The 27,654-nt window shown below is 40.5% G+C and overlaps 2 protein-coding genes across 4 annotated transcripts in view; both read right to left on the bottom strand.

Annotated features, from left to right (window-relative positions):
* Nucleotides 1–2,559, bottom strand: part of dact1 (dishevelled-binding antagonist of beta-catenin 1) — a 16,201-nt gene extending 13,642 nt beyond the window's left edge. The window contains exon 1 of the mRNA XM_007578152.2: nucleotides 2,039–2,559. Within this exon, the coding sequence (XP_007578214.1) occupies nucleotides 2,039–2,293 (255 nt within the window). The 5' untranslated portion in view covers nucleotides 2,294–2,559. The remainder of the gene's footprint in view (nucleotides 1–2,038) is intronic.
* A 1,798-nt stretch (nucleotides 2,560–4,357) lies between these two features.
* kiaa0586 (KIAA0586 ortholog) overlaps nucleotides 4,358–27,654 on the bottom strand; it is a 39,017-nt gene continuing 15,720 nt past the window's right edge. The window contains exons 8-26 of one of the 3 annotated variants that reach the window (XM_007578150.2): nucleotides 24,089–24,245; nucleotides 23,102–23,661; nucleotides 22,762–22,834; nucleotides 21,773–21,964; nucleotides 21,473–21,680; nucleotides 21,226–21,387; nucleotides 19,698–19,813; nucleotides 18,767–18,910; nucleotides 17,597–17,740; nucleotides 16,925–17,109; nucleotides 16,725–16,849; nucleotides 15,887–16,074; nucleotides 15,656–15,809; nucleotides 14,925–15,075; nucleotides 14,594–14,838; nucleotides 13,258–13,310; nucleotides 11,767–11,877; nucleotides 11,319–11,463; nucleotides 4,358–4,664 (exon numbers count right to left, since the gene is read on the bottom strand). In XM_007578150.2, coding sequence (XP_007578212.1) covers nucleotides 4,504–4,664; nucleotides 11,319–11,463; nucleotides 11,767–11,877; nucleotides 13,258–13,310; nucleotides 14,594–14,838; nucleotides 14,925–15,075; nucleotides 15,656–15,809; nucleotides 15,887–16,074; nucleotides 16,725–16,849; nucleotides 16,925–17,109; nucleotides 17,597–17,740; nucleotides 18,767–18,910; nucleotides 19,698–19,813; nucleotides 21,226–21,387; nucleotides 21,473–21,680; nucleotides 21,773–21,964; nucleotides 22,762–22,834; nucleotides 23,102–23,661; nucleotides 24,089–24,245 — 3,274 coding nt within the window. In that variant the 3' untranslated portion in view covers nucleotides 4,358–4,503. The remainder of the gene's footprint in view (nucleotides 4,665–11,318; nucleotides 11,464–11,766; nucleotides 11,878–13,257; nucleotides 13,311–14,593; nucleotides 14,839–14,924; nucleotides 15,076–15,655; nucleotides 15,810–15,886; nucleotides 16,075–16,724; nucleotides 16,850–16,924; nucleotides 17,110–17,596; nucleotides 17,741–18,766; nucleotides 18,911–19,697; nucleotides 19,814–21,225; nucleotides 21,388–21,472; nucleotides 21,681–21,772; nucleotides 21,965–22,761; nucleotides 22,835–23,101; nucleotides 23,662–24,088; nucleotides 24,246–27,654) is intronic. The other 2 variants (XM_016664111.1, XM_007578151.2) reach the window with 2 other exon arrangements.

Raw genomic sequence — 27,654 nt, 5'->3', positions numbered from 1 at the left:
CAAAAAAAAAAAAAATTGACCAAAAGGGCACTTGGGGCCAAGGAGCAAAAGGGGCAGGTGCTCAAGCACCCCCGGCTCCCCCCTCTGCACGTGCCTGCATTCTCTGACAACGCTCATCCTGTTAGATTCAGACATTCAATCCTAAAAACAACAAACAGCTGCTGTAGAGAAACACACAGCTGACGCGCTCGGTAAGATAAACCGGGTGGAATGAACTGAGACCCTGATGGCAGAAACAACACTTTCAGCAGAACGGCAGAGGCCAGTCCGAGAACTACAAAGTAGACAAGATAAAGTTGTAAACTGTTAGTGGATCGTATTCGGTGACGTCTCTCTCTGGCTTTCTAAGCTCTAGCAGTGCAGTGTGGTCATGCTGTTGTGTTAGCGACCTGATCAGGATGTGTTTGTTCTCACCCGATGACTGCTACTACTAATGGATGGGTGTGTGGGACATTTCCAAACTATTTAAAGTTCATCATTTTACAGCGGGGAACATTTGAGACAGCTGACAGTCTTCCCAGTAGTGTTTGATCCAATGAACCCATCCAGTAGGTCCATCTCAGACTCTGGACCTTTCACAGCACGAGAAATGTTACAGTTCATGACGATTTCTGCCAGCTTGAGATGGATCCTGTGTAGAACGCTATTATCAAGTATACCTTGAGATAACACTGTAACAAAACTCCTGTGAGGTGTGTCTTCTCTCACCCGTATAAAAGTTCATTTCATAATTGTTAAAGGTCAGTTTTATATATTTTCCAGCCAAATAGCATAATTTTATAGGAGTCAAGTAACTATGTTATAACTTCATTTGTTAGAAAAAATATTATACATACCAAATACAACTTAAAAGAAATTTTACTTCAATGTTCAACTCCTTGAAATTGGGAATGCATCTCTTTAAGAAACTCATGCTTTTTCTGAAACTGTGCCTCCAGGAAATCATCACAATATGGCTGCTCTATTAACCCTTTAACAACGTTTTTACCAGTCGCACTGAGAAGCAGCTCCTGCAATGATGCTAGTTCCACCAGATGTTTACTAATTGCTGCTAGCTAGTCTGAAGGAGCTAAGTGGAGGAGTCACAGGGAAGGGCTGCACTGTGAGGTGGAAGCTTGGAAACTGCAGCTCCAAAGGTGAAGCTAGCTCCACCCAGGTGTTTTACGCAGCTGAGTGGTTAGCATGGAAATTAAAGGATTTCTCAAAGAATCAAATCAAAACTCCAGGTATGTTTTTGATGAGGTAATAACATTGTAACATGATATAAAGCTCAAAAAAGTCAATTTGACATGATACTGCCCCTTTAAGAGATTAACTTGTTGATAGTCAATCAGTTCTGTTTGCAAGGACAGACATTCAGACATTTTCTTTTACCAGCTGCCACTTTATGATCAGCCTCTCCGTCCTTACAGACTTGGTGGAGGGATTATCTTTGTGATGCAACATAGTAACTGACATTGGCTGAAAACAAAGACAGAAGTAAGAAGCTTCTGTTCAAAGTTTGGTATTGGGTCATGGGATTCCTGGTTTGATTAGAGGACTGTGACAGTTCTTAGTCTGTCCTGGATTATCCTGAATGTGCAATGTGCTTTATGAAACCTGGTGGATGTGGAGGAGCAGCAGCTCAAGCTCCGCTCACATGGTTAGAGCAGCACCACTGCATTTAAACACTGATCTACTGTTCTACCATGCAGTTTCCCAACCTTAGCAAAGATTTACCAAACTTATTAACCAGAGGAAGACTTAACCTTTGGAAAATAAAAGCAAAAAGAATCTTGAGTTTGGAGAAATGTAAAACAAACAAAAAAAGCACAACAGATTCAAACTCTAACTAAAAGACAAAGAAAAATATCTGTTAAGAAGTTAGGAAAAAAGATGTTCAGCATGCTTTAATAAAATCTGAAGCCTTGAGATACTGAAAATGAAAACTGTACACAGGTAAAGTTAAAAGGCACAAAGTGATTAATGATCTTTGTCCTTCTGAGCCGTGCCTGCTGGTTAACGGAGCCTCTCTGCGGTGCAAACCGTGGGGACCTACCAGCTGTTTCCGCAGGACCAGGATGTTCTCCTCGCAGCTCAGCTGAGCATCGCACCGCGCCTCCTTCACCTCCTCCTTCAGGGCGCTCAGGACCAGCAGCTGCTGCCGGTGCCGCAGGTACTCCAGCTCTCCCAGGACCGACACCATGAGCTCCAGCCGTTCCCGCACGGAGCGCAGCCGTTCCCCGTCCGATGGCGCTCTGTGCCGGCCGCAGCGGCCATCTCCCTCCCGCCTAGAGGCTGCAAACAACGGCATGTCCAGTGGCTGTAGCTCCGTCTGCTCCCTGCAGCATCGGTGGTGTGTGGGGAATATATACCCACTGACACTCACCGAGCTGGCAAGACCCGATGCATAAACCCGAGCAGATCCCGAACCAGCTGGTGATTTAGCAGGAACGCGGGATCAAGTGGATTCCTTTATGCCCGTGGACCGTGGGTGGGAGGAACCGGGGAAACCACGGGGGGAAGCATCGCATCCTCCCCGAAGAGGGTCCTACAGCAGCTCTGAACACTCTGACGCCGGACGTCTGGTGGACCACCCTAAGCCCCGCCTCCTCACAGACTGACACGCCCACAAAGCTGATGTCACAAGCAGTTTTCAAGAACATCAAAATAAAACAAAATGGTGTATTTTTACCTAAATAAAAGTGAATTATCTGCATCTGTTTTCTTTTTTATTTAAATTTTATTCCCTTTATGTCTTACACAGAAGGGAAAGTAAAAGAGAACATGAGGAAATCTGTGAGTAAATGTAAAAAATTACCAGATACAGAAAAAGAAAAAAATTAGAAAGAAAACTAAATGAAACAATATGATAGTAAATAAAAATATGTATTTTATTTATTTATTTAGAACAGACAGAAAAGACAATCAAGAAAAAAGAAAACAAAATAAAATGGAATGAAACAAACTTAATAAAAATGTAAAACAAATTTTTCCACCCATGTGACATGCAAATTTTATATTTTCTGTTCTAAAAGGAGCAGGTAGAAGATATATCTTATAATGTCCTGCCCTTTTCCTACTTGTCAGTTTATAAGAATGTATTTTAATTACAGAATATGAAAAATTAGAAAAAAAATACATGAAACAAAAGTGGAAGGTAACATCTTTGAAAATAAAATGAAAAACTAACTACCGTCAAATTATTATTTTACACCATGTAATAAAATAACCTGGGGAAGTTCTTATTTTGTTTATTTTGATGCATTATCAGGCATATCTGTTTCCAATTTTGGCAGGGTTTGCCTTCTATATTTCTGAATAGGATAGAAACGGGGAAACATGGATAATTAATCGTGGTGTACCACAAGTACAGCAGGAAATGATAAAGTTTGGACAGTTGAGCAGAAGAAATTCAGAGCAGGTCTCCAACACCAATCCAAGGCTCCCATCAATGAAAGGGGTCACAGTGACTGACATCATTAAAGTGCGCATTAAGTCTAAAAGAGCTAAATTTAAACCAAATCTCACTTTAACAAGCAAAGTATATTGTGCTGTAACCTAAATGTGGAATAGTTCAAAATAGTTTCCCTTCTTTTGAAATAGCAACGGTGCAGTAATTATTTCCCCCACATTTGGTAGAAAAAGCAACTTGGACGTTGATCTGTAGCTACATGAAGTTAAGTAGCTGTTACTGAGCTGTGACAGAAAGCCTGGTCTTCCTACAGCTTCAGGGATCTCAGCGTATAACTTGAACTAGCTTCTAAGACTTATTTGCTTTCTGACTTGCGTACATTTGAGTTTCCTCTTTGTTTTGCTGAACATGTGCAGAACTCTGTATGCCTGAGATCAGTTCATCCTGCTCTGCTTCATTACGTTTAATCCTAGTTTGTGAGAACATCGATCTCTGCACATACACACAGGACCTCAGGGAACCAATCAACTGTCTGATCAATAGTTCTTCTCTTCCTGTGTTTTCTTGGATTAAAGGTTTTCTCCTCGGCCTAATCAGGATGAGGTCTCTCTGTGTCACATAACACTCAACATCATCCACTTCCTGTTCATCAGCTTCCTGATCAAATGCTAGTCTGTTTATTGTGAACAGGATTTTGTTGTGTTTTTTTCTCCTTTAAGGATTTTGGGTAGCCATGAAAAATCATCATCATCATCATCATCATCATCATCATCACCACCACCATGTTGGTGACAGATTATTTTGTCAACATGCAGCAGCTTTTAAAATGAAACAAAATAAAAGCTGAGATCTTCTCTCTGGGACAATCCATTCACTTCCAGGTCAAATGCAGAAGTTACTTTAAACTAAATCTGATTCTTACTTCATGACTACTTTTGAAAATAAGTGAAAGACAACAAAATGTGTATTAAAAGTCAAATATGTAATTTTTAATTTGAAAGAACATAACATTTAAAACAATCAAACAGTTAATCACTCAAATTTACAAAAGTTAAAGGCTGCATGGAATGGTTCCAAAAAGTTAAAAGAAGGAAATCAAGAGAGTCTGATCAGAAGACGTCACTGGTGGAGGAGTCTGTGTCTGCATCCACTGACCGGTCGGTCTCCTCGTTGTCCTCCTCGTTTCTACCCTGGGCTCTACAGGTGGCCAGATGAACACCTGTCTTCCTTGCTCCTCCCTGTGGATTTTGTTTGTCCAGATGTCCAACGTCTAAGAAAAAAATAATCATCTTTATTGACTATAAACTGAGCAATTTCACTTGAAGGTCAGTGTTGTTCTAGAGTAGACAACCCACTCGCCTTAAAGTCATTATGTTAAGTAATTAAAGATGTACCCATAAATTTTTTTTATGTTTTGACATTAAACATTTATTTTTGTATTGTATACATGCAAATAAAAATTGGTTCCATTGAGCATTTTTGGGCTAATCTGAAGTTTTTCTTCAAGTATTTTATAAACATTTAAACTAAATAGAACAATGTAGGTCTCTAACATTTCTTGTGTTATTGACTCACAATTTTTTTTACACATTATAACTGCTGTTTGATTTCACTACACTAGAAGATATTTTACATGCACTTAAGATCAACAGATTGTTACATATGGGTTAAAAATAATTAGTCTTTGGTGATTTAATCACCATACTGCCTCAGTTAAGGTCAGAGTTCATCATGATTCAACATAAAAGAGAGATTGAGGATGTGGAACTGTTTGGAAGGTGCTTGTTTTGTTACAACTGATATAAAACAGTATCCTGAAAAAAATTAATAAATAAAAAAAATAATGAAACAGTATCCTGGCAACAAGCAGCCCCTTGTTCTACGCTTTGCTTCCTGCAGAGGGTCTGGGCTTCCTGGAAGCCTCTGTTGAAGTTTGAATCGATTGGATCTGATTTGGGCCAAATGTTAGTGATTGGCCAAAATAGCTAAAATTTTAAACACAAACAGTAAACACTGTTTACAGTGTGAAGCAACCACCCCACACTACGAAGACAGAAGTCTCAAGCCCAATGTCTTTTCTGCCAGCAATGACCTGACTTTAAGTCATCAATACTGTGGAAGCATGGCCAAAATGGACTGAACGGTGTCATTCTCTTAATCCGCTGCCATTGGCAAATTACAGGCAGACTATAGTAGAAAATCAACATCATCAGAGCAATTCAGCTCAATGGGAGAAATCCCATCCGGAGCATTGAAGAGACATGAGAATCAAGCGGAAATGCTTAAGGAGGCAATGGCCATGTAATAAAACTGTATTTTAGAAAAAGAACATCATACTGTCTAACAGTGTAGTGAGATGGTCTGGGGCTGCTTTGCTACTTCATTGATGGAACCATAAATTCTGGTCTCTAGAAAGTCTGAAGATGAATGTCTGACCAGAGGTTAGGTCTTTAAGCATAAGCTCACTGGGGGAGCAGCAGGTCCACCTCTGAATGACCCAAAGAAACTAAATAGGGTGTTTTTTAAAGTTTTTTTTAAAACCTTTTCTTCGCTGTTATTTATTTATTTTTATTTTTTTACATATTTGTTAAAACTATCCCATGTCCAGACTGTGTAATGAGACAGAAAATCTGAACAGCTCTTACAACTCCTCCCAGTGCTACTACTGCCATCTTGTTTCAACAGTTACATAGTTTTTTAACGATGACCAACCGCTTTGACGTCTTTCGGTCCGGTTTCCGAGCTCACCACAGAGCCCTCGTCAAACTGTTCAATGAACATCCACATAAATACAGACTGTGGAAGAACCACAGTCCTGGTTCTGTTGGACCTCAGCGCAGCATTTAACACTGTTGACCACGATATATTACTGGAATGACTGGAGAGTTGGGTCGGACTCTCCGGTCCAGTACTCAGTTGGTTATGAGTCTTACATAAAGAACAGGGATTTCTTTGTTTCTATAGGAAACTTCTCAGTGACGCAGACAGAGAGGTCATATATGGGATACCCCAAGGTTCAATCCTGGGACTCCTCTTACAGTCATATGAAAAAGTTTGGGCACCCCTATTAATCTTATTTATTTTTATCTCTAAATATTTGGATGTTTGCAACAGCTATTTCAGTTTGATATATCTAATAACTGATGGACACAGTAATATTTCAGTATTGAAATGAGGTTTATTGTACTAACAGAAAATATGCAATATGCATCAAAACAAATTTTGACAGGTGCAAAAATTTGGGTACCCTTATCATTTTATTGATTTGAATACTCCTGACTACTTTTCACTGACTTACTGAAGCACAAAATTGGTTTGGTAACCTCATTAAGATTTGAACTTCATAGCCAGGTGTAGCCAATCATGAGAAAAGGTATTTAATATGGTCAAATGCAAGTTGTTCTCCTATTTGAATCTCCTCTGAAGAGTGGCATCATGGGCACCTCAAAACAGCTCTCAAATGATCTGAAACCAAATATTGTTCAACATAGTTGTTTAGGGGAAGAATACAAAAAGTTGTCTCAGAGATTTAACCTGCCAGTTTCCACTGTGAGGAATATAGTAAGGAAATGGAAGACCACTGGGACAGTTCTTGTTAAGCCCAGAAGAGGCAGGCCGAGAAAAATATCGGAGAGGCAGAGAAGAAGAATGATGAGAACAGTCAAGGACAACCCACAGACCACCTCCAAAGACCTGCAGCATCATCTTGCTGCAGATGGTGTCACTGTGCATCGTTCAACAATTCAGCGCACTTTGCACAAGAAGAAGCTGTAAAATAAGTTAAAAAAAAAAAAAAAAAAAAATGTTTTACATATATTAAAGTTACGTACTGCAGCTTTAAAGTATGGACTCAAATCTGTGAAAGAACTTCAAACAGGCCGATCATGTTAGAAAGTCCATGCTTGCTGAATTAAAACAATCCNCCTGTGGACTGATGAAACAAAGATTGAGTTGTTTGGTCATAAAAAAGGCGTTATGCATGGCGGAAAAAAAACACAGCATTCAAAGAAAAACACTTGCTACCCACTGTAAAATTTGGTGGAGGTTCCATCATGCTTTGGGGCTGTGTGGCCAGTGCTGGCACTGGGAATCTTGTTAAATTTGAGGGCCGCATGGATTCCACTCAATATCAACAGATTCTTGAGATTAATGTTCAAGAATCAGTTATGAAATTGAAGTTATGCCGGGGATGGATATTTCAGCAAGACAATGATCCAAAACACCGCTCCAAATCTACTCAGGCATTCATGCAGAGGAACAATTACAATGTTCTGGATGGCCATCCCAGTCCCCAGACCTGAAAATCATTGAACATCTGTGGGATGATTTGAAGCAGGCTGTCCATGCTTGGTGACCATCAAACTTAACTGAACTGGAATTATTTTGTAAAGAGGAATGGTTAAAAATACCTTCATCCAGGATCCAGGAACTCATTAAAAGCTACATGAAGCGACTAGAGGCTGTTATTTTTGCAAAAGGAGGATGTACTAAATATTAATGTCACTTTTCTGTTGAGATGCCTATGCTTTTGCACCTGTCAAATTTTGTATTAATGCGTACTGCACATTTTTTTTTCAGTCCAATAAACCTAATTTCAATACTGAAATATTACTGTGTCCATCAGTTATTAGATATATCAAACTGAAATAGCTGTTGCAAACATCCAAATATTTAGAGTTAAAAATAAATAAGATTAATAGGGGTGCCCAAACTTTTTCATATGACTTTAATATGTATATGTAACCAAGCAGATGACATACAGCTCTACATTATGATGTCACCAGGTGACACTGAACCAACCCAAGCACTGAACAGATGCTTAGAACAGATAAGTATATGAATGTGCCAAAAATTTCTCCAGCTGAACAGAAACAGAACAGAAGTTATTATCTTTGGACTGATCTAGAGTCACAGTTTCGGTTATTACATCTAGAAACTAATGATCAGGTTTGAAATCTGGTTGTAGTGATGAACTCTGACCTGAACCTTCAGAGTCACATGAAGACAGTTACAAAGTCAGGCTTCTATCAACTGAAGAACATTTTTGTAGGATAGAATTAAAGGACTGATGTCTCAGTGAGATCTAGAGAAACTCATCTATGTGTTTATCTTTAGTTGCATTGATAACTGCAACAGTGTCTTCACACATGAACCTAACAAATCAATCCTCCAGCTACGGCTGATCCAGAACGCTGCTGCTGGTGTTCTGACTAAAACAAGGAAGATAGAGCATATTACTCCAGTTCTAAAGTCCTTCCACTGAGAGAATAGACTTTAAAATCCTGATGTTAGTTTATAAATCACTGAACAGCATAAAGATCTGCTGTTGTTGTATCAACCTTCCAGAACCTCTCAGGTCTTCTGGTTCTGCTCTCCATCCAGAACCACAACCAAACATGGAAAAGCAGCATTCAGCTTCTATGCACCACAAATCTATAACAAACTTCCAGAAAACTGAAAAATAGCTGAAACACAGAGAGCCTTTAAGTCCAGGCTAAAACCTTTTCCGTTTAGAGCTGCTTTTGAACCATAATGAATGGAATATTAACCAACACATTGGATGTGTACTTATGATTTCAATAATAGCGCTTGACAAAATGTAATGTCTGTTACTGCTTTTCTCAACTGTTGATTATATGACATGTTTATGATGTTTTTTAACTTTCTTGTTGCTTCTGATCAATCAATTAATCTTGATTGATCAGAAGGTATGTTCTGCTCCTGGTCAAAGCCAGAAGGAGGATCTTAACACTGTCAATCAATCTCGGGTATGTACTGCTAAACATGCTAAAGGTAGACAAACAACTTACTGCTCCAGGAAAACCGTTTATCTGCTGTTATCATGCTAACTAGCCTGAGCATTCATGGCAGATTCTGTTTTGGACAACCAGGTGTAATGTAGCAGACAGGGAAGGGGAGGCGGTGAGGAGTGCATACATGGGATTGATAGACAGCACTAAGACCCTCCCTCTAGCTGTGATTGGTTGTTTCTGACAGAGCAGTGTGTTTGTTCAGGTGACAGCAGGTCCATGGGGAGAAGCCAGAGGAACTTGATTTTATCACAGATGATCTGTCTCATATTACACTGTCACGACATGGTGATAATTTTAACAAATATGTAAAAAAAATAAAATAAAATAATGTTTTACATATATTAAAGTTACATACTGCAGCTTTAAAGTATGGACTCAAATCTGTGAAAGAACTTCAAACAGGCCGATCATGTTAGAAAGTCCATGCTTGCTGAATTAAAACAATCCTGCCAGGAAATTTTGGGGAAGACTTTACCAGGAAGCTATTAAACTGCTGTACGGGATCAGGACTCTGAAAGCCGAGCTGGGTGGGCTCTGAGTGTGTGGGGGCAGGGAGCGCGTGCTCTGGGCTGGCAGTATCAGCGGGAACCAGGGAAATGAAGACTAGCCTTTCACAGGCTCCATAAGCTGAACGGAAACCGAGTTGGGCAGTGAAAGGATAGAGTGTGCAGAGAGTAAAGCTGAGGCCTCTGGAACACAGGGCTCAGTGTGCTTCAGCGCCGTCCTGCACAGCCACAGAGGCAGAAACACAGGCATCTGCACAGGTAACATCCACGTCTTTAAAAACACCTGATGGCAGAGCCGGACCAAACGCTGGAAAGACGACACAGAAGACTTCACAGACAGCAGCTCAACAAAGGAAAAATCTATTCATTCATTCGAGTCTTTTTCTGCTTACTCTCAGAGTCTCTATGGCAACATAGCAACAGTAGAGCCCTTCAATAGTTGGACTCATTTTTATGAAGAACATGTTAAAAAGCCAAAGGAAAAACTATCTGTCTTTAACCTGGTTCTTATAGGTTTTAGTATTTAGTCCAGCAGAAACTGTTGCTATGCAACAGGTCTGCAGGTTTCTGTGATTATCATCAGAAAATACAAACATACAGGGATACAGTAACCTCTGCAAAGAAACACACACACACCAAGCTGTCTGACTGCCTAAAGAATAATACTGGTAGAAAATTGCAGAAGTGCTGAGCTGGTAGGTGTGAGATCAGACATGCTTCCATGACAACCAGAGACCGAAGATGAAGCAGAAACATAATAAAATGTGTTTTCCACACAGCTAGTTGGCAGAAAATGCTGATGTGCATAGTTTTCAGAAACAGCTAAACACTAATGTTATGCTTTTCCCCTACATAACATTAGACCTGCAACACAGAGCAGTAATTGGTTTAAGCTTCTAACCTTTACTTCATGTGACACCACCAAAGATTATAGCTCAGAACTCTTTCAGGCTACAGACGAATCGGTTGTGCTGAGCACCAACCGTATAGCAAAGCAATCTCTTCAAAATGGATATTAATAAATTTACATAAGGATTGAAAGGGATGCTGAACTCTGGCTCTGGTGTTTAATTGGATGTATCCAGTAGAGCAGACTGCTACCAGTCTCTTTCCCAGAAATCAGCACCTCACCAAAATAATAAGAGTGCTACAATTTTTTTGGCCAACATTTTTCTATTTTTTAGACGTAGAAAACCAAGGCTGATCTAGATGTTTGGGGTTGAAGAGACCTTCTCTGTTCGTCAAATTTAAGAAATTTAAAACGGAAAGAAATTTTAGGGTGTCCTAATTTATACCTTGTCAGATGTTGCTTCTTTTTTTTAATTTACAAAAAATGTAAAAGATCTTTTCTGTTTTTTTTATTTTTTATTATTTCCTCATATTATTAGAACTCTACCAGTATTTTAAAAATCCAGGTTGTCGTCTTATATTTTTTCCACTTTGTAAACGTTAGACAACAAAACAAAAGTCCTTCCTGTTTCTCCAGACTGAAGGTAACAGTCTCACTCATAAGGAGGTCTATGATCCCACTCAGCAAAATAATATCATGTATTTTGTCACAACTATGACCTCACCAGCCCAGACATACTGTACAGACGTTCTGACCTTCAGGCTGGCTGATCTGTCCGCAGGCGGAGCTTTGATCCAGTCCCGTCGGGTCTGTGGTCTGGTTCTGAGGTTTTGTCGGCCCGCAGTCTCTCACCTCCCCCACACTCACCTCGTCCTCCATCTCCTCCCTCCCCCAGGAGCCCTAAAACATGGCAGGTCAAAGGTTACAGAGCGTGAATGTTTAACACCCTTCACTTACCTCCTACTCTCAGTAATAAAATGTACCATAATCACTGAAACACTGAGCTGTCCATCAACTCAAAGTAAAAGTAATAACCTTTGCGAAAAACTTCAGAAGTCTTATTAGGTTTTCTACTAGGGTGGAATTAGATTTTTAGGGTTAACAGTGAAATCCTCGAGATTTCTTTAAACAGCCTGATAGTATGCAAGTTAATGTTTTCAAATGTGCTTGACCTTGGTTTTAAAGTGCAACTGGTCAGCAAACCTCAGGCTGTGGCCTCTGTCCTCTGTGAGCGACACCCTGATCCATCTTGGTCAACAGGGTCAGCAGAATGCTACGACCTCCAACCTGTTCTACAGTGGACGAGTCAAAGGCCTGCAGGATGGACACAGAGGGACAAAACAAACAGGCTCTTAATGACTTTAATCCAAACAGCTTAGGAAAAGTAAATGACTTTAAATAAGACAAATCAGTTCAAATGAGAAAACAGAAAAACTTTCCATTTTGTCAAGTGCCATCATCAAACTCATCAATACATGTCGAATATTTTGGTCAATGTTCAATTATTATGTTTCAAAAGCAACTCTAAACTCCAAGGTGGGTTTTTAGTCTGGATTTAAAGGAAACTCAGTGTTTCGGCTGCCTTGCAGTTTTCTGGAAGTTTGTTATAGATTTGTGGTGCATAGAAGCTGAATGCTGCTTCAGAACCAGAAGACCTGACAGGTCCAGAAGGCTGATGCAACAACAGCAGATATTTAATGTATTGTGGTGCTAAACTGTTCAGTGATTTCTAAACTAACAACAGTATTTTAAAGTCTATTCTCTTAGTGGAAGGACTTTACAACTGGGTGATGTTCTCTGTCCTCCTGGTTTTGTACAAACCTCTCTGTCTATACATGATTTATGTTTGTAGAGATGGAGATGCTAACGCTGACAACAAATGGTGGATGAATTGTGATACAAAAAGAATGAAAAGAGTTGTGGAAAATGTGCATTATCAATGTCATCAGCAATAATCAGCAGAGGTATTGAATTACATATTTTCCTGTGGTCATGCAGCCCTACTGTCCTTACTGTATGTAAGATTCATCATAGATATCATTATGTTTGATGCATATCAGCACAAACAGGCACGTTGGAGACAATTATTGACCTGACTATGAACTCTAGTGTCAAATGTAAAGATGGAACCAGAGTGGGCCATGGACAGAACAATGACCCTGAAACAGCAGTAAATAAGCAAGAGAATAGTTGAAAAAGGAAAGAATCAATTCTTGTGAGTTGTGCAGAACCAAGTCTGCAAATCTCAAGAAGCTGAAGCAACGTTGGAAAGGAGACCGGACCAAAATTCCTTAAAATCCCGGATCAGTTGAGTTTTTGTTGTTCTAAACACAAAATAACAGCCTTATTTTGGGCAATTTTGTTTAAAAAAATGTGCAGATTATAAAAAAAACTCTTTATGTTATTGTCTTACTGCTGATACCAAAACCACAACAGCTCATGGTGGCTAGAGGTAAAAAGAATAACATATTGTTTGACATGTATTGATGATAATATGATGACACTCAATGAAATGTAATGTTTGTTACTGATTTTCTCAATTGCTGACTTTGTGGTGTCTTTTTGTATTTTTATGATAAAAAGCACTTTGAACTGCCTTGTTACTGAAACGTGCTATGATTGATTAATTGATTAATTGATCAGTGAGAATTCAGAGGAGGAAGTGATCCCACAGTCCAGGCATCGACTACTCACCATGTCTTCCACCTCTTGTAGCGAGCTGGAGAAGCTACAGACTTCCTCCTCTTCTGAAACATAAACAGATCAAAATTACAGCAACAAGCAAACACAGCTACAGGAAAAGGATCAGAACTCATTTCACCATACTGGATTTATGAAACAAACAACAAAAACCACAGGAAATATTACCGAGCCACCTTCTAATCTGTGATTTAAAAACAATTTTTTTAAAAAGAAAACAAAAAAATTAGTCACACTTCCCTTTAATCTCTTTCTGTGCTCTGTTTCTGAGGTATAAATAAAATCTTCTGCCAAAAGCAAAAGCATTTATCAATTTTATGACGATGCAGTTTTTGTGGCAATGAAAAAAGCTGGAATATCAGTCTGCTTCATTTTTTCCTCAGGAAATTAAAAAGATCTGGAGCAAGGCTCTGCTGGGACACAAAGACCTGTCAATGCTTTTGAGGAAAAAAACAACAATAAATAAATAAATTGTTGATTATTGTTTATTTCATTACATTTATTCCCAACTATCTATAAGTTTGATAAAGTCATTTTGACAAGTTTATTTGTTAATTATTTGCAATGCTTCAGATCTAAAAGGAAAAATCGTTTATGATTTTTTTCTTTCCTAAACAAAAATCCTTAGAACTGGTTAATCTTTTGTTTTTGCAAAGTATGGCAACATCTTCATCCTCTCACCATGGACATAAATGACACATTAATTCTGGAACACACAGAATTAATGTGTCCCAGCAGCTTCCAGCTGCTGATGGGCTGAACCTTTAGTGGTTCCTGAACATTTTAACTCATTTTTATTCGTCAGTCCTCGAATATCCTGCCTGAGCCTGAAGCTAATTTAAGGCTAGAAAAAAATATGAACCGTATTTTTCATAAAGGGTAGATGGATCTGGTTTATGAGGTGAGGTCCTGGACGCAAGTTCCACAAAACGTAACGTGATGTTGCTGCTAGGAGTGCAGCCGATTTATTGGTACAGATTTACTTCATTTTGGGAGATCAGAGACCAGCTGATAGCTACATGTGAAGCTGGTCTTTTCCCCTGATCTTATCTACCTCAGCAGAGGTCTAAATGTCAGCCACTGTCCTCTTCTGCTCTGCAGTGATAGAGGTTTGACTGACTGATCCACTATTAGGTCATGTCTGCATGTTTATAGTTAACAATAATGACTCCAATGTTGCCAACTCAGCCACTTTCTTGCTATATTTAGTGACACTCAGACAAAAAAAAAATTGGTTTCGGACAAAATGGGAATCAGCAGGTCAGGCTTTTTAAAGATCAGTAATCAGTCCAAAAACAGCAGTCGGTGCAGCCCTAGTTGCTGCTCGTACCTGTCAGAGGGGCCAGCTGGTTGACACTGATGAGTAACTCTCCCTCTGAGATGTGTTTGAGTGCAGCTTCGGTCTCTGCAGTTACAGCGCTGCTACTGCTGCTGCTGGAACTGCTGCTGCTGCTGGAGCTACTGGTTTCCAGTTGACTGGGAGGAGGAGCAGGACTGGGTTCTGCTTGAGGAGGCTGGGACTGAGCAGGAGCGGGGCTGCTGACCACCGGCTCCTCCTCTGCTACAGACAGCGCCCTGATAGAGGAGAGAGGATGGAGTTTGATGAGCCACGTGATCTCAAACACTTTCATCTTGACGTGTGTGTGTATGCGTGCACATACAGAGGGTGTTTCTGTGACTCCAGCTCTTCCAGCTTGTCCAGTGAAAGTTGTGAGTCCCCCTGTGAGGCTGGGGTCGGGGCCTGATGAGCAGCAGAGGAGCTTTCATCGGGCAGACAGGGTTCTGGTGTGGCGGCCGGTGTAGCTACAGGTTCTGAGGTCACAGGCGGAGGAAAGTACATTAATGCATGATTGTAATCAAGTATTATCCTGACCAGAATAATGTTACATGTATATCAGATTATAGAGAGATAAAAAGGCCGTCATCATGGTTTGATCAGGCTGGAATGGGTAACAAGGGTTCTAAAAGAGTCTAAAAGGGTCTAAAAGAGATTACAACAAATGTGTGATCAGCTTCCACACAAACCTGTAAACAGATTACAGGAGGAGAGCAGAAAGACTATAAATCTAGACTACACAGTAACCATAAACAGACTGGACTGGTTTTAAAAATGTTATCAATGTAATTTGGGCTGAAATCAGATTGTAGCTGAAGATTTGATTAAAAACACACTCCTATGAAATGTAAAAACACCCAGTTGATGACACTGTAAAAAGCTTTAAAATAAATTCTAAAGATCTAGAAGATCCAACAATCAACTCAGTGGGGTTGAGATACATTTTTATTTGTAGCCAAATCGCCTGTAGAAAGTGATGGTTCTCCCACTGTTGTCACCAGGGCTCCACTTAAAACATAAGATCAATACTACTATTAAAGTCTGCTGCTGACAGACCTGGAGCTGTGACTGGCTGAGGAGAGTCCTGGGGAACTGGGCTGGATGGTTCAGATGGAAGAGGAGTGGCTGCTGGGGTGGAGTCTCTGCTGAGCTGGGGCCTGCTGGGTGGAGGTGATGGGACTGGTGTCGGGACCAGTGGAGCTGCTTTGTCCTGGTGCAGAAATGTGGAACATAAGGAGGTAAAACAACAGCTCACATCATGTCAGGGAGCTGAGGAGTTCTTAGTACCTCCTGATCTTCTGACTGCGGTGCTTCCGGTCCTGGTTCTGGAGCCGTAGACACTGCTCTGGTCTGGGACAGCATCTGGGCCACGGTTTCAGTCAGAACCTCGTTCACCAGCTGTCTGATCAAAGCCGAATCCACCGAGACGTTGGCGTCTACGAAGAGCTGCAGACCTCCACCTCCTGCTGCTTCCACTGCAAACACACGGCGGGTGGAGACAAGACGTTCATCACAAGTTAGGACAGAAACTCACCATGAAACCCGCATTATGTAATAATATCAGCCTTCAAAATGTAAAACTAACTTATGCAAAATGTCATAAAATCCTTGAACACACTTTGTTATACTTTCTGCAACATTATAACATTATATTTTATGCATATTACTATAAAATGTGTAGGTAGTAGGAGCACCAGTGTACTTTTTAAATACTTTTATCAGCTCAACAGCTTATTCAGTATTCAAGAAAAAATGGATCCCATGGTAAAGTGATCTATGAATAAACTATTTATCATTATGATGGCAAAGACAGGGGGCGCTTCCTTAATGAAGACTGGCTGTAGAGCAGGTGTGCCTCTTTACACAGTCAGATGTCCCATCAGAGGCGACGGTGGAATCAGTCAGGTAACCAGTCAGAATATTACATAATGTGCCATATTATTATGTAATAATCGGTGCAAAATCTAAAAGTGTTACTATATAATGCTGTATAAAGTATTACAAAATGTGTTTAAGGATTTTTAGTACATTATGCATTTATTATTATTACATATTGTAGTTTTAATTATGTTTTATTACATTCTGAAGGTCGATGTTATTATATTATTACATATTGCTGTGTTACCAATATCTGAGGTGAAACTCCGCTCCTCAGGCTCTGATTGGTCAGTGGAGTCATTCTGGGCCGGGTCAGGCGGGGCAGGGCGATACATATCAGCAATCATCCTGGACATCAGCTGCTGCTCCACCCTTAACAGAACCAGCAGCAGCAGCAGAGTCAGACACAGCAGCAGCAGCATGAGTGAAGTCCAGACCCAGCCTCACCACTCCACCAGCCGGTTCTCCAGGATGTCCTGTGTCCCGCCACGGCCCGCAACAGGAGTCACGATCTCAGCACGGCGAGAGGAGGGGCCTTCAGGCGGGAAGGCCGGGCTGTGGCACCGCACTGGAGCCGGGGAGGGGCCTCCCTCCAACACCACCACCTCCTCACCCACATCACTGTTCTCTGCCTGAAAAGTCATTGGTGCAGAGCAGAGGAAAAGCTTTCTCACTGCGACTGAAGGGAACAGAAGTTGCTCTGATGTGGCAGCAGATATCCAGAGTTTTACAACCTTCACTCTGATGATCAGCAAAGAAACTTTCTCCACAATGTTTTTCCAGAATGTCTCAGAAAGCCAATAATATGTACTTCAGCCCAGAAATATTAAAAAAATGTAAGTCAGAAGAATACTTTGTTTTGTAGTTGTGAGCTTCCTTTATAACACTGAAGAAACAGTTGCCATGGTGAATCGATGTATTCCCACCAAACTAATAATGGTGTTTCACTGCAGTATGCTACGATCACAAAAGTTTATGAAACATAACAAAATCACCTCAAACAGGCCGACCTGATCTGTTAAGAAGGTAAACACAGTATGCTGCTGTGTGCTAATCTATCTGTGTCCAGCAGGAGGCGCTGCTGATTCACTAAATAAGTCGGGAAGAGAGGGCGGTTACCTGGTGGACATCAGTGACGGAGAGAAAGTTATTTCCAGGGAAGCTGTTTTCTTCATCCTCGTCATCTTTTAGAGGCTCTGCTGCTTTGATCTCAATGACATGTGATGGAGAAGATGGAGGCTTTTCTGGAACCACCTGCTGCTTCTGTCAACATCAAATCACCAGAGTGAGCACTCAGACATTTTTTTCCACGAGAAATTATCTAGAAATAGTCAAATTAAAGTATTTCTCAAGCAGGATTTAAAAAAAAAAAATGTATTCTGTGCTGGCCAGCGCCCCACACCCCCATTTGTAATGCATTATGTAACATCAACATCACATATGACTGGGTCCATGGGGTCTTCTCACACCACTGTTCTCTGTTTGCTTTTGGGCTTGGGGCCGGGGCAGCGCTCCGGTTCTCCCAGGATCGTTCAGATTTTTAGATTGGCTCTTAATTCTGGTGGCGATCAATTCACTTCAATTCAAAAATACTTTATTGATCCAAAAGGAAACTAAATGTTGTAAATCATATTAATTCAAATTTTTCAAGAGTTACAGTCGATAGTGAGACTGTTGGCAGGAAAGATCTCCCGTAGAGGTCTGTATAACAGCAAATCTGAAGAAGCCTCTGACTGAAGACACTGGTTTTGTAAAACAGCCTTGTGAAGAGGATGGTCAGGGTTGTTCATAATTATCTTAATTTTATGAAGAATCCTTCTTTGCATCATCACCTCCAGAAGTTAAAACAGTCATCCCCAGAACAGAACCAGAACAGGACCAGAACAGAACAGCCTTTTTTATAAGGTTCTGGAGCCTTTTCAGATCTCCCTTCAGTTCGCCCTTTACAGGTGTGCTCTCATTGGCATTTTGGGGTTGGAGCTCTCCTGCGCCCCCCTGTGAATGGGAGATTCTGTACTTGGTAGATCATGTTCAGTGTTTGTGTGCTACTGGGGGGTGGCTCTGTGGAGGAACCCATATCAGGGCTTATGGGCAGGGGGCCCTCTGTGGATGGGGCCGGCGTCGAGGCCAGGGCCAGCATCTCAGTGATGCTCCACTTGGGAAGGTAAAGCTGTCGGGCCTCACCTCGACACTCAGACAACAATCCTGAGGGCCAAACTGCCTGACAGGATACTCAAAACAAAAAACAAATGGAGGCACTGCTGATTCACTAAATAAGTCATGTGTTACCTGGTGGACATCAGAGACGGAGAGAAAGTTATTTCCAGGGAAACTGTTTTCTTCATCTTCGTCATCTTTTAGAGGCTCTGCTGCTTTGATCTCAGTGACGTGTGATGGAGAAGATGGAGACTTTTCTGGAACCACCTGCTGCTTCTGTCAACATCAAATCACCAGAGTGAGCACTCAGACATGCATGTTTTTCAACATAAGAAAAACAGGAGAAATTCCCAACACTGGGCACCAGCAATAAACCACATTTCTTCCTGTTCATCCAGGAATGAGTGGGTTTCATGTAGAAGACCTGGACTGGTCTGCATAGTGAGACATACTAACACTTTGACCTCGCCAAAATCTGGAGCTAAATCCAGTTCAGATCACATAATATCACCTAAAGAAGGATGTTCCTACTCAAAGCCCCTCCAATGTTGCTGAATTAATGTGTCTGGTTGTGAATTAAAACATTTCTGTAAAACAGTGGGCTAGAATCCCCCATCCCTTAACCTTCAGCTGCCTTCAAAAATTCTCTATCAGATTCAAGTGGAGAGAGGCTGAGCAGCTCCAAAACGCTCTGTCCTCTTCCTCTGCAGAAGAGGAGGACTTTTTTCTGTTTTCTTATGTTTCCATATTTTATTTTGTATCCATTACATGAATTATCTGAAAATATAACAACCACACCTTAAAAAAAGAACAAAACAACAACTGACATTTAGTGAGTGGAAATTATGACAGAGTGAGAATTTCTGCTCTTGGGCAACATTCAGTCAGTTTATATTTACTAAATGAGGCAGATAAAACCAAACGCCACAACACTTTAGCCCTTTAAAATTTTACTTGTGAATATGAGGAATGACTTGGAATCTTTAACAAACACTTGAAGTTGCACTGAAGTGTTTGGATGAATAGTATGTTGCATAATGAGCAGACTTATGATGCAGTTCACCTGGTGATTGTTGGTTCCATTGTTGACATTCGCCTTGCTCTCTGACAGAGGAACAGGAAGTACTGATGCTCTGTCCTGAAAACGCTCACACCTGGAGGAGTCCATCCTGGGAAGACCTGCAAAAGCAAACATGCATGATGTCATTTTTAGATCTATACTACTTTCATTATTCCTTTAAATGAAGCTTATTATGAAAGATAAATGTTTCTTTTATTTAAAAAAGAAAGAGACCGCAAATTTCACACCTGTTCAACTGGCTGGATGTCCCAACTAATTCAAGCCAAAATGTATTTTTTCATGCAAATTAAATGTCTTCAGACCCCAATGAACTGAAGGAGCATCAGAAACAATGTGTGAAACAGAGAAACTACTGAACGTACGGCGACTAATGTTGGTTCTACAACCTGAGGATCGTGACATCTACTCAGTTTTTCATGCTTGGCTTCTTGAACTTAGCTTCATCTTTTATTTGTAAATAATAGGTTTGGTTTTTTTGTTCTTGGTGTCCTTCAGGTTAGGTTTATTTTACAACCTGTCAGACAGCAGAGCTACAGCATAACTCCACTTTAGATGACTCAGTGGCATCTTTTGTTTTTGTTTAAAGTTAATTACCACACACCATAAAACATGACGGACAGGTCCAGAGTGTTAGAGAAAAAGGAACTTGCTAGGACCACACTAATAAGAATTCATCTTCAAATAAATTGTTTTTGAAAAGTCATTTTAACCATTTAAGGGTTTCAACCTCAGTGTACTGGAATCTTATACACACCCTAGTCTTTACTTCCCAGTAGGACAGACCTGATCAGATACGTGCTTGTGTTGTAGTGTTTATGTGTTCTTAAGACTAGTCTGTAGCAACCAAGACACTATCAGGCCATGACACTAATACAGTAGAAATTCCTTCCAAAGAAGAAAACAGATGAGCGCGATCCACGTTTACTCCATCTTGAAAATACGATTTCAAAAATATGACCAAAAACAGTCTCCAATGCATACAACAATCCATAATTCCCTCAGCTAGCATCACTGCTACTGAGGACAGAAGATTTGTGAAAGAAAATCCTGCTGTTTCTTAAATTTAAGAGTCAGGGGTCTTAACAGGCATAGAGTCACACACCAACAGGCTGTTGGAGTCACACAGCTAATATTTCACTTAAAAAACAAACAAACAAAAACTAAAAAACAGGGTTACACCACACATTTCATGACCATTCTGCCAGAGTTGTCATGAAATGACAACTCTGGCATTTCATGCCAGAGTTGAAATGCATGAAATGCCAGAGTTTCATAATAATAAATATGATTATTTAAATATGATTAAATAATCATATTTAATCATCATTAAATATGATTAAACTCATATTTAATCAAAGATTAAATATGAGTTTAGTGCATAAATTTAAACTAAAGACAGGTTATAAATACAAAACTCAGCAGGCTGGACAGACAGATGGATGGATGGATTGACAGCAACATGAGTAATAGTGACTGTGCTCAGAGTGTAGATGTCCAGTGGTTTACTGACGTAGTGGGATTGCCCTGGGACCAGTGGAGCGCTCTGCACTGTTCACCACAGGTTGAGCAGAGTGGAGTAAGGATAAGTGAGAGTGTTGGGAAGCTTGTCCTGCTGACAGACTGAGGACTGGAGCAAAACTGGTCTGAGTCTTACAGGACTTCAGCCTTACACCTGACAAGAGACACAGACCACAGACCAATCAGGAAAAGGAACAGCCTCCACAGATGAACAGAAGTGACTGGATGCATCTCCTGACCTCTGATGCTTTCCACCAGTCGGGGGTGCTGTTTCCTTCCGAGAGGAGACACAGGAGAGCTAAAACGAGGGTATGGGCTCTTCTTCAGGGTTCGCCTGAGACCTTCGTGAGGGAGTCTGCCGTACAGGCGAGTCAGATAAAGCTCTCCATCCATGTCGTTTTGCTGGCTGCCCATCAGGTTACCTGAGACTCCAGCAGGCTCTGTCTCCTACAGTCACACACAAAATCAATGATAAAGTTATCACCTGGACTTCACTGACCAAAAGAACATTTAGCACTGTCAGCAAAATCAGGAATGACCATTCTGTGTCCAGCAGTCTGGCCTCTGCCTCCTCTTCCCATCACTGGCTGATTACTCGTTCCTCTGGGCATGCTCACTGGCTTCCCCCTGCCTGCAGCCCTCTGCTGTGGCTTTGTTGCGTTTGATGCTCTGCAATGAATGGCATCTAGAAGAGGCATGGCACCCTGAGCAGGGGGAGGATGACCCCGAGTCTGAAGAAACAAGACAGCTTAGAAAACTTCATCAGGATCTTATTAGGCCTGTTGAAGCAATAAATTAGTTAATTGCATGATAAATTAAAACAAGATCAATAACTTCCATTTTTGTGATCTAGCATTTTTTCTTTTCTCTCTCTTTTTACCAAAAACTAGAAGACAAAAGTCTTCCATTTTCTGAAGGACAATTTTGTTTACACAAACTTTGTAATTCATTTTATTTGCTGTTTCTGTTTTTTATTTATTTTGTATATTTAAAATGTCTTCTGGGTCCAATGTAAAATTTTTATTAGAATTTAAAGTTTATTAATCTTTGAGAATGTGTTCTTGCATTGTTTTGTCATTACCATTATGTTACTTGAAAATGGTCTCAACATAATGATATTGTCGCTTATCTCAAAAACACCTGGGACAATTTATCGCCCAGCAACGTTTGTCATCATGACAGAATAGATGTAATGTTTGACTAACAAAGTAATGCATAATTGTGAAGCAGAAGGAAAACAATAACTTTCAAAAATGTTTCACAAAAGTGTGACAAGCATTTGGGATTCAGTGAATCTAATACCCTGAAACGAAATTGGTAGCCTTCTATTCACGTCACAGGCATGCATCATTTGTGTCATTTTGTCACATAAACTCTCAGTGAAGTGCACTGTAGCATGTAGTTCCACAATGCAAAACTGTGAAAAAAATGCAAGTCTTGAGGCTCTGCAAACCAAGGAGAAAAAAGAAACACAACATAGATGAAAATTATGCAGATCAGGATTGATCCTAGATTTCTGAATGTTTACCTGAACGTCTCTGGTTAAAGCGTTGATCCAGGCATCCACTGTCTTCTTTATCCGGACCTCTTCAGTTAGGTCTCTGCAGGCGACAAAAGTAAACTTTACTCTTTTTCCCACAGTGTGGAAACATGCATTTTAGCTTAATTAGATTCTTCGAGTTGCCCTTAGAATGGGGGTTGCTTGTTTAGTCTCCTGTGTTGCCCTGGCATGGACAGTGACTGGTCTATTGGCACCTGAAGACAGGCATCAGTGACCAGCCCCTCCTCCAGATTACACCAGTGGGAATGTGTGTGTGCTCACACTTAACACCAACCTACTATTAGCACTAGCTAATAGTATGCGTCACCTGTTAGCAGCCAAGGCTTCCAGTTGGCAGTGTAGGATTTCTCCGTTCTTGGCCTTCAGCAGAGCGTTCAGGTTGTTCTCCAGAACTTTCTTCCTTCTCCGAGCCTGACGGAGAACCTGGCCCGCCTCCTCCAGGGTAGAGGAGCCACCAGGTTTCCTTTGGAGCAGTGAAAACTGGGACTGATGGGAAAGGGCTTGAAGACTCTGGCTAGATGGACCCTGGACTTCTTGGTGAGTTAATAAGGGCCCAGTTTGGGGTGGTGTGGTAATGGGCATCAGGTTCTGAGAAAGGGGCTGATTAAGTTGGGACTGCAGTTGTGGACCCGCGTTCTCCTGTGACTGTCTGTGTGGGACATGGGAAGCCTGAAACGGGGGGTGAGTGCTTTGAGGGTCGGTTGGTTGAAGACTGCTTGGCCGGGCCTGGTGCTGATCAGAGTTTGACTGGTAGAGCTGGTTTTCATGGAACTGAACCTGGACTTCCTTTGGCTTGGACCTGCTCTGGTGGGATTCAGGTTGGCTTTGTTGGCTTCTTTGCAAGAAGCCTGGGGAGTCTTCTTGCTGCTGAATGAACGAAAGCGGTTCATACACTTAACACTGGAAAAATATCCCATAGCCTGAACCAGTGGTATCTAACTCCAGTTCTCAAGGGGCCAGTGTCCTGCAACGTTTAGATGCCTCTCTGCTTCAGCACACCTGGCTCCAGTATTAGCTCATTTGCAGAGCTCTGTAGAGCTGGACTGCATGCTAGTCAGACAGTTTTACCATTCAATTCAAGCGTGTAGCACAAGAAACATCTAAAAGTTACAGGACTCTGGCCCTTGACGACCACTGCTCTGAACTGAGTCTTCTAAAATTAGCTAAATAAAATATTTCATTAATTCTCAACGTAATTTTACAGATTATTTTACATGAGCTGACATACTAGCACCGTTACCTTTCTACCTGTTTCTACTTCAATCTTGTAAGTGGAGTTATATTGACTACTCACGGTCAGCAGCATCTTTATCTCCGTCTTCAGACACTCCATCTGCTTTAACATATCACTGGCTCTCCTTACCGCTTCCTGAGTGTCGTTTGCTAAAGACTGAAGATGAACGCTTTCAGCCACAGGATCAGCTGGATGCTGCTGGAGATACAGTTTGCTCCTGAAGCAAAGAAAAGACCCACAGAAAAAAATAAAAGAACCTGTTGCACACACCAATTCTATATTGCTATAAAATGTTGAGGTCTGTACATTATCTATTCATCTAAATAACAGACAAGTAACTGCACATTTGAACTGAATCTCTAAAGTACAGCACAAATTAATGGCAAAAACAGTTTTCTTAAAGAGACCCCACAAATCCATTAGAAAAAGTTTATTTAAATGTTGTCCAGTTCATCCCAAAGAACTTAATAAGGCAAAAAGGCCCGATTCATTTCCACTTGGGCTCAATACGTCACCATCAACACTGCAAACCTAAAGGACTGTTTGGATGTAATAGTTTGTAGATTAATGTTTCAAGAGTCATGAATTCACACAGCAAGTAAAATAAGTATTGGACATGTCAATGTTTTTCTAGGTTTTACTTGTAGGTTTAATAGGACACATATCAATAATCATAGTGAGCTACACAGTCATAGAAATCAAAAAGCTAATTATGTGGCTTTGTGGTCAAAAGGGGCATCAGTTTTCTGAGTTGATTTTTATTTTTTTATTAAAGTTGGTTGGTTCCTGTGTGGTTCTTTACTAAAGAAAAGGAGAAACACGTAAAAATATATCAGTCCACTATCAGTAACCACTAAACAAAGAAATGACAGGAATGTGAGAATAGCTAGAGGTAATTGTGAATTAGCATAATGTGATTGGGCCATTAACATATTATGAGTCACATTTGCAAGTGACTCATAAATATTATGCTAACACCCTTATTCTAAACTATACAACCCATCAACAAACTTAGGGATATTTTGGATTGTTTCTTCACCGTTAAACTGATACAACACGCTTTTCTTCAGCAGTGGAGTCTTATGCACTGAGTATTTATAGAGGCTGTTGTGTTTCAGTGCATTACTTATTTTACTCACGGGAAAAACTGCACCTAGTATTTGCAAGTATTTGTAAAGCTCCTCGACTCTTGGACGATTCTTCACTCCTCTGTTCAAAATCTCCCAAGGGTCACCTGGTTCTGGTTGGTTAATTAGGAAAATATGTTCTTTCCACTTCCAGATTATGGGTCCAGTGTTTAGAGTAACATTGACGTATACAACATTTATCTTACCCACTGCTTTTGGCCACTAGGTTGTACTTTGACCACCCTTGACCGTCTCCACTGATATTATGGTAATGGAAAGAAAGATGGGGAAAAAATACATTTTTTGTGACATTGTTTAAAGTTACCTCATTTATCTAAATTACTGATGCCAAATTTTAATGTTTGAATAATTGCTTGAAAGATATGATACTCAGGTTTGTATCAACTATACTTCTTGCAGTCCAGAACAATGTCTCTGGGATTTTTGAAGTTACCACTTGGCTGTAGAGACAGGGTTATGCTGGATTTCTGAGTAAAATCAGACAGATGTCATAATGACAGCAGGGCCTGATGGTTGTGCCAGAAAGGTTTTGACTTTAGTCTCAGCCCCTGGTCTGACACATGACACCTTCAACATCTACAGCATTTCACACAAGACTCAAACTACAGTTGGGTGACTTGGGTTGAGATGGAGAGGAGCATCGGACAAAAGCTTCTAAACAAACACAATCTTCTATCAGCTATGTGTCACTGCAGATTCAGGCTAAACCCGGACAGTGTTGGGTATTGAAAGGTTAGAGTCTGAGAATCCATTGTGTGAATGCAGACGTGAACTGTTCTCTGCCTGCAGCTGTAAAATGAGTGAGGATAAAATGGCTGCCGCTCCGACCTCCTGCTCTGTCATAAAGCTGCTCAGAATGATCCCAAACAGCTGTTGAAGACGGTGTGCCTCTGCTGTTGCTAAGCAACACAACTGGTGGAGGATAGCAGCCGCTGTTCACAAAGGGAAAATCGTTTATTTACCGTCTCATGCTGCCCCCCTCTGACCTGGTTTGCATTAACCTTCCTAAGACTGATCAGAAGAAGGTTCACAAGGAAGTGTTATGGCAAGATTATGCAGCAAACATTAAAAGGATGAATATGTGTAGTATAATCTCCTGACAAGGGACAAAAACATTAAAGCTAGAAGGAGAATGTTTAACAGTTTGCTTCTTCAGGTGACAAAGCCTGAAGAAGATTTCCAGTATTATTATAATTATATTCTGATAATATAATTATAATAATTATTAAATCCAAATATGAAATTATTGCCAGGACAGTTTAACATTCTAGAAAGTTCCTGCTTCTTTTCAGTCTAAAACACTACAATAACAAAAAGACTTTGATTAAAAAAAAACCCGCTTCTCTTAGAGTGATTGTGTCAAACAAAGAAACTCAGCTTTCCTTTTTCCTTAGGCATCATAATATTTAACTATGTGAGTTCTCATGTGTTATTAACTATTAGATTGCATCTCAGTTCTTGTTAATCATTTCAAAACCTTGTTTAGATGAGAATCTTCAAGCAACACAACACTAGTTGAAGCAACACCAGGTTGGTTGCTCACAGTGAAGATCTCTGCATGAAGGAAACTGAAACGAGTCCTTTGTCAGACAAGCCTTGTGATCTGCAATGTTTTCCTGATTGAGGTTCAAGTCATCAGACTAGAACTGTAGCTCACTGAGATGCCTGTCATCTCCACATAACCCGCTGCGGTTCCACACCTGCTCCATCGCTCTGGAGCAAAAAGCTCTCCAGTTGGAATTCCTTGTTATTGCAAAGTCTAAAGTCCAGTTTGTAGATCTGTACATCTGGTTTCACAAGATGTTTTTTGTTCTTCAAGCCCTTCTCTCACAGAAGCATCACATGACCATTGGGCTGCAGACGGTTTCAGTTAGGGCTTTTCATTTAGATGAGTCTGTATCTTTACAGAAAGCCAGTTTGATCCTCCAGCTTAGCACAAATTACATTTTTTAAATGTACCACTTGACTATTTTTGTCTCATAACTCCAAGAACATTTTAAGAAAAGCAAAATAGTTGACTTACAGCATCTAACCTTGGCAGGGATGGAGCCTCATAACCTGTATTTTCATCTTCATTTGAGAATAAATGTCTTCAACAAATTGGCCGCTATGTTTTGTCTCTAGTTCTTGTTTCTTCTTCTTCCATTTTGAAGATCTACTCAGAACCTGGTTATGATGCACAGCACAAACTGTAATATTTCAAATTTCTTCCCCAGCATTGAAAGTGCAAATTAAAAATAAACGGCTTATCTGTGTTTTTTGGCTATGACTTGGAGTGTTTGTGGTGCCTGGTGTTTTTTTGTTTTGCTTTGTTTTTTTGGGTGAGATTCAGTGGTGCATTGGTTTGAAATGTGTAATCTATGCGTTTACAGAGGAGGTAAAAATAGAGAGGAAAGCAGGTAAACTTCATGTATGTTGGTGGGAGCTGTGCTGATCAAGGACAAAAAGGTCAGACTCAGAAATGCTTCATTCGTCAGT

The sequence above is a fragment of the Poecilia formosa genome, unplaced genomic scaffold (assembly GCF_000485575.1).
Source record: "Poecilia formosa unplaced genomic scaffold, Poecilia_formosa-5.1.2 Scaffold468, whole genome shotgun sequence".
In the NCBI taxonomy this organism is placed as follows: Eukaryota; Metazoa; Chordata; class Actinopteri; order Cyprinodontiformes; family Poeciliidae; genus Poecilia; species Poecilia formosa.
Note: the sequence above shows the minus strand (reverse complement) of the source record. Positions and strands in the feature narration are given on the sequence as shown.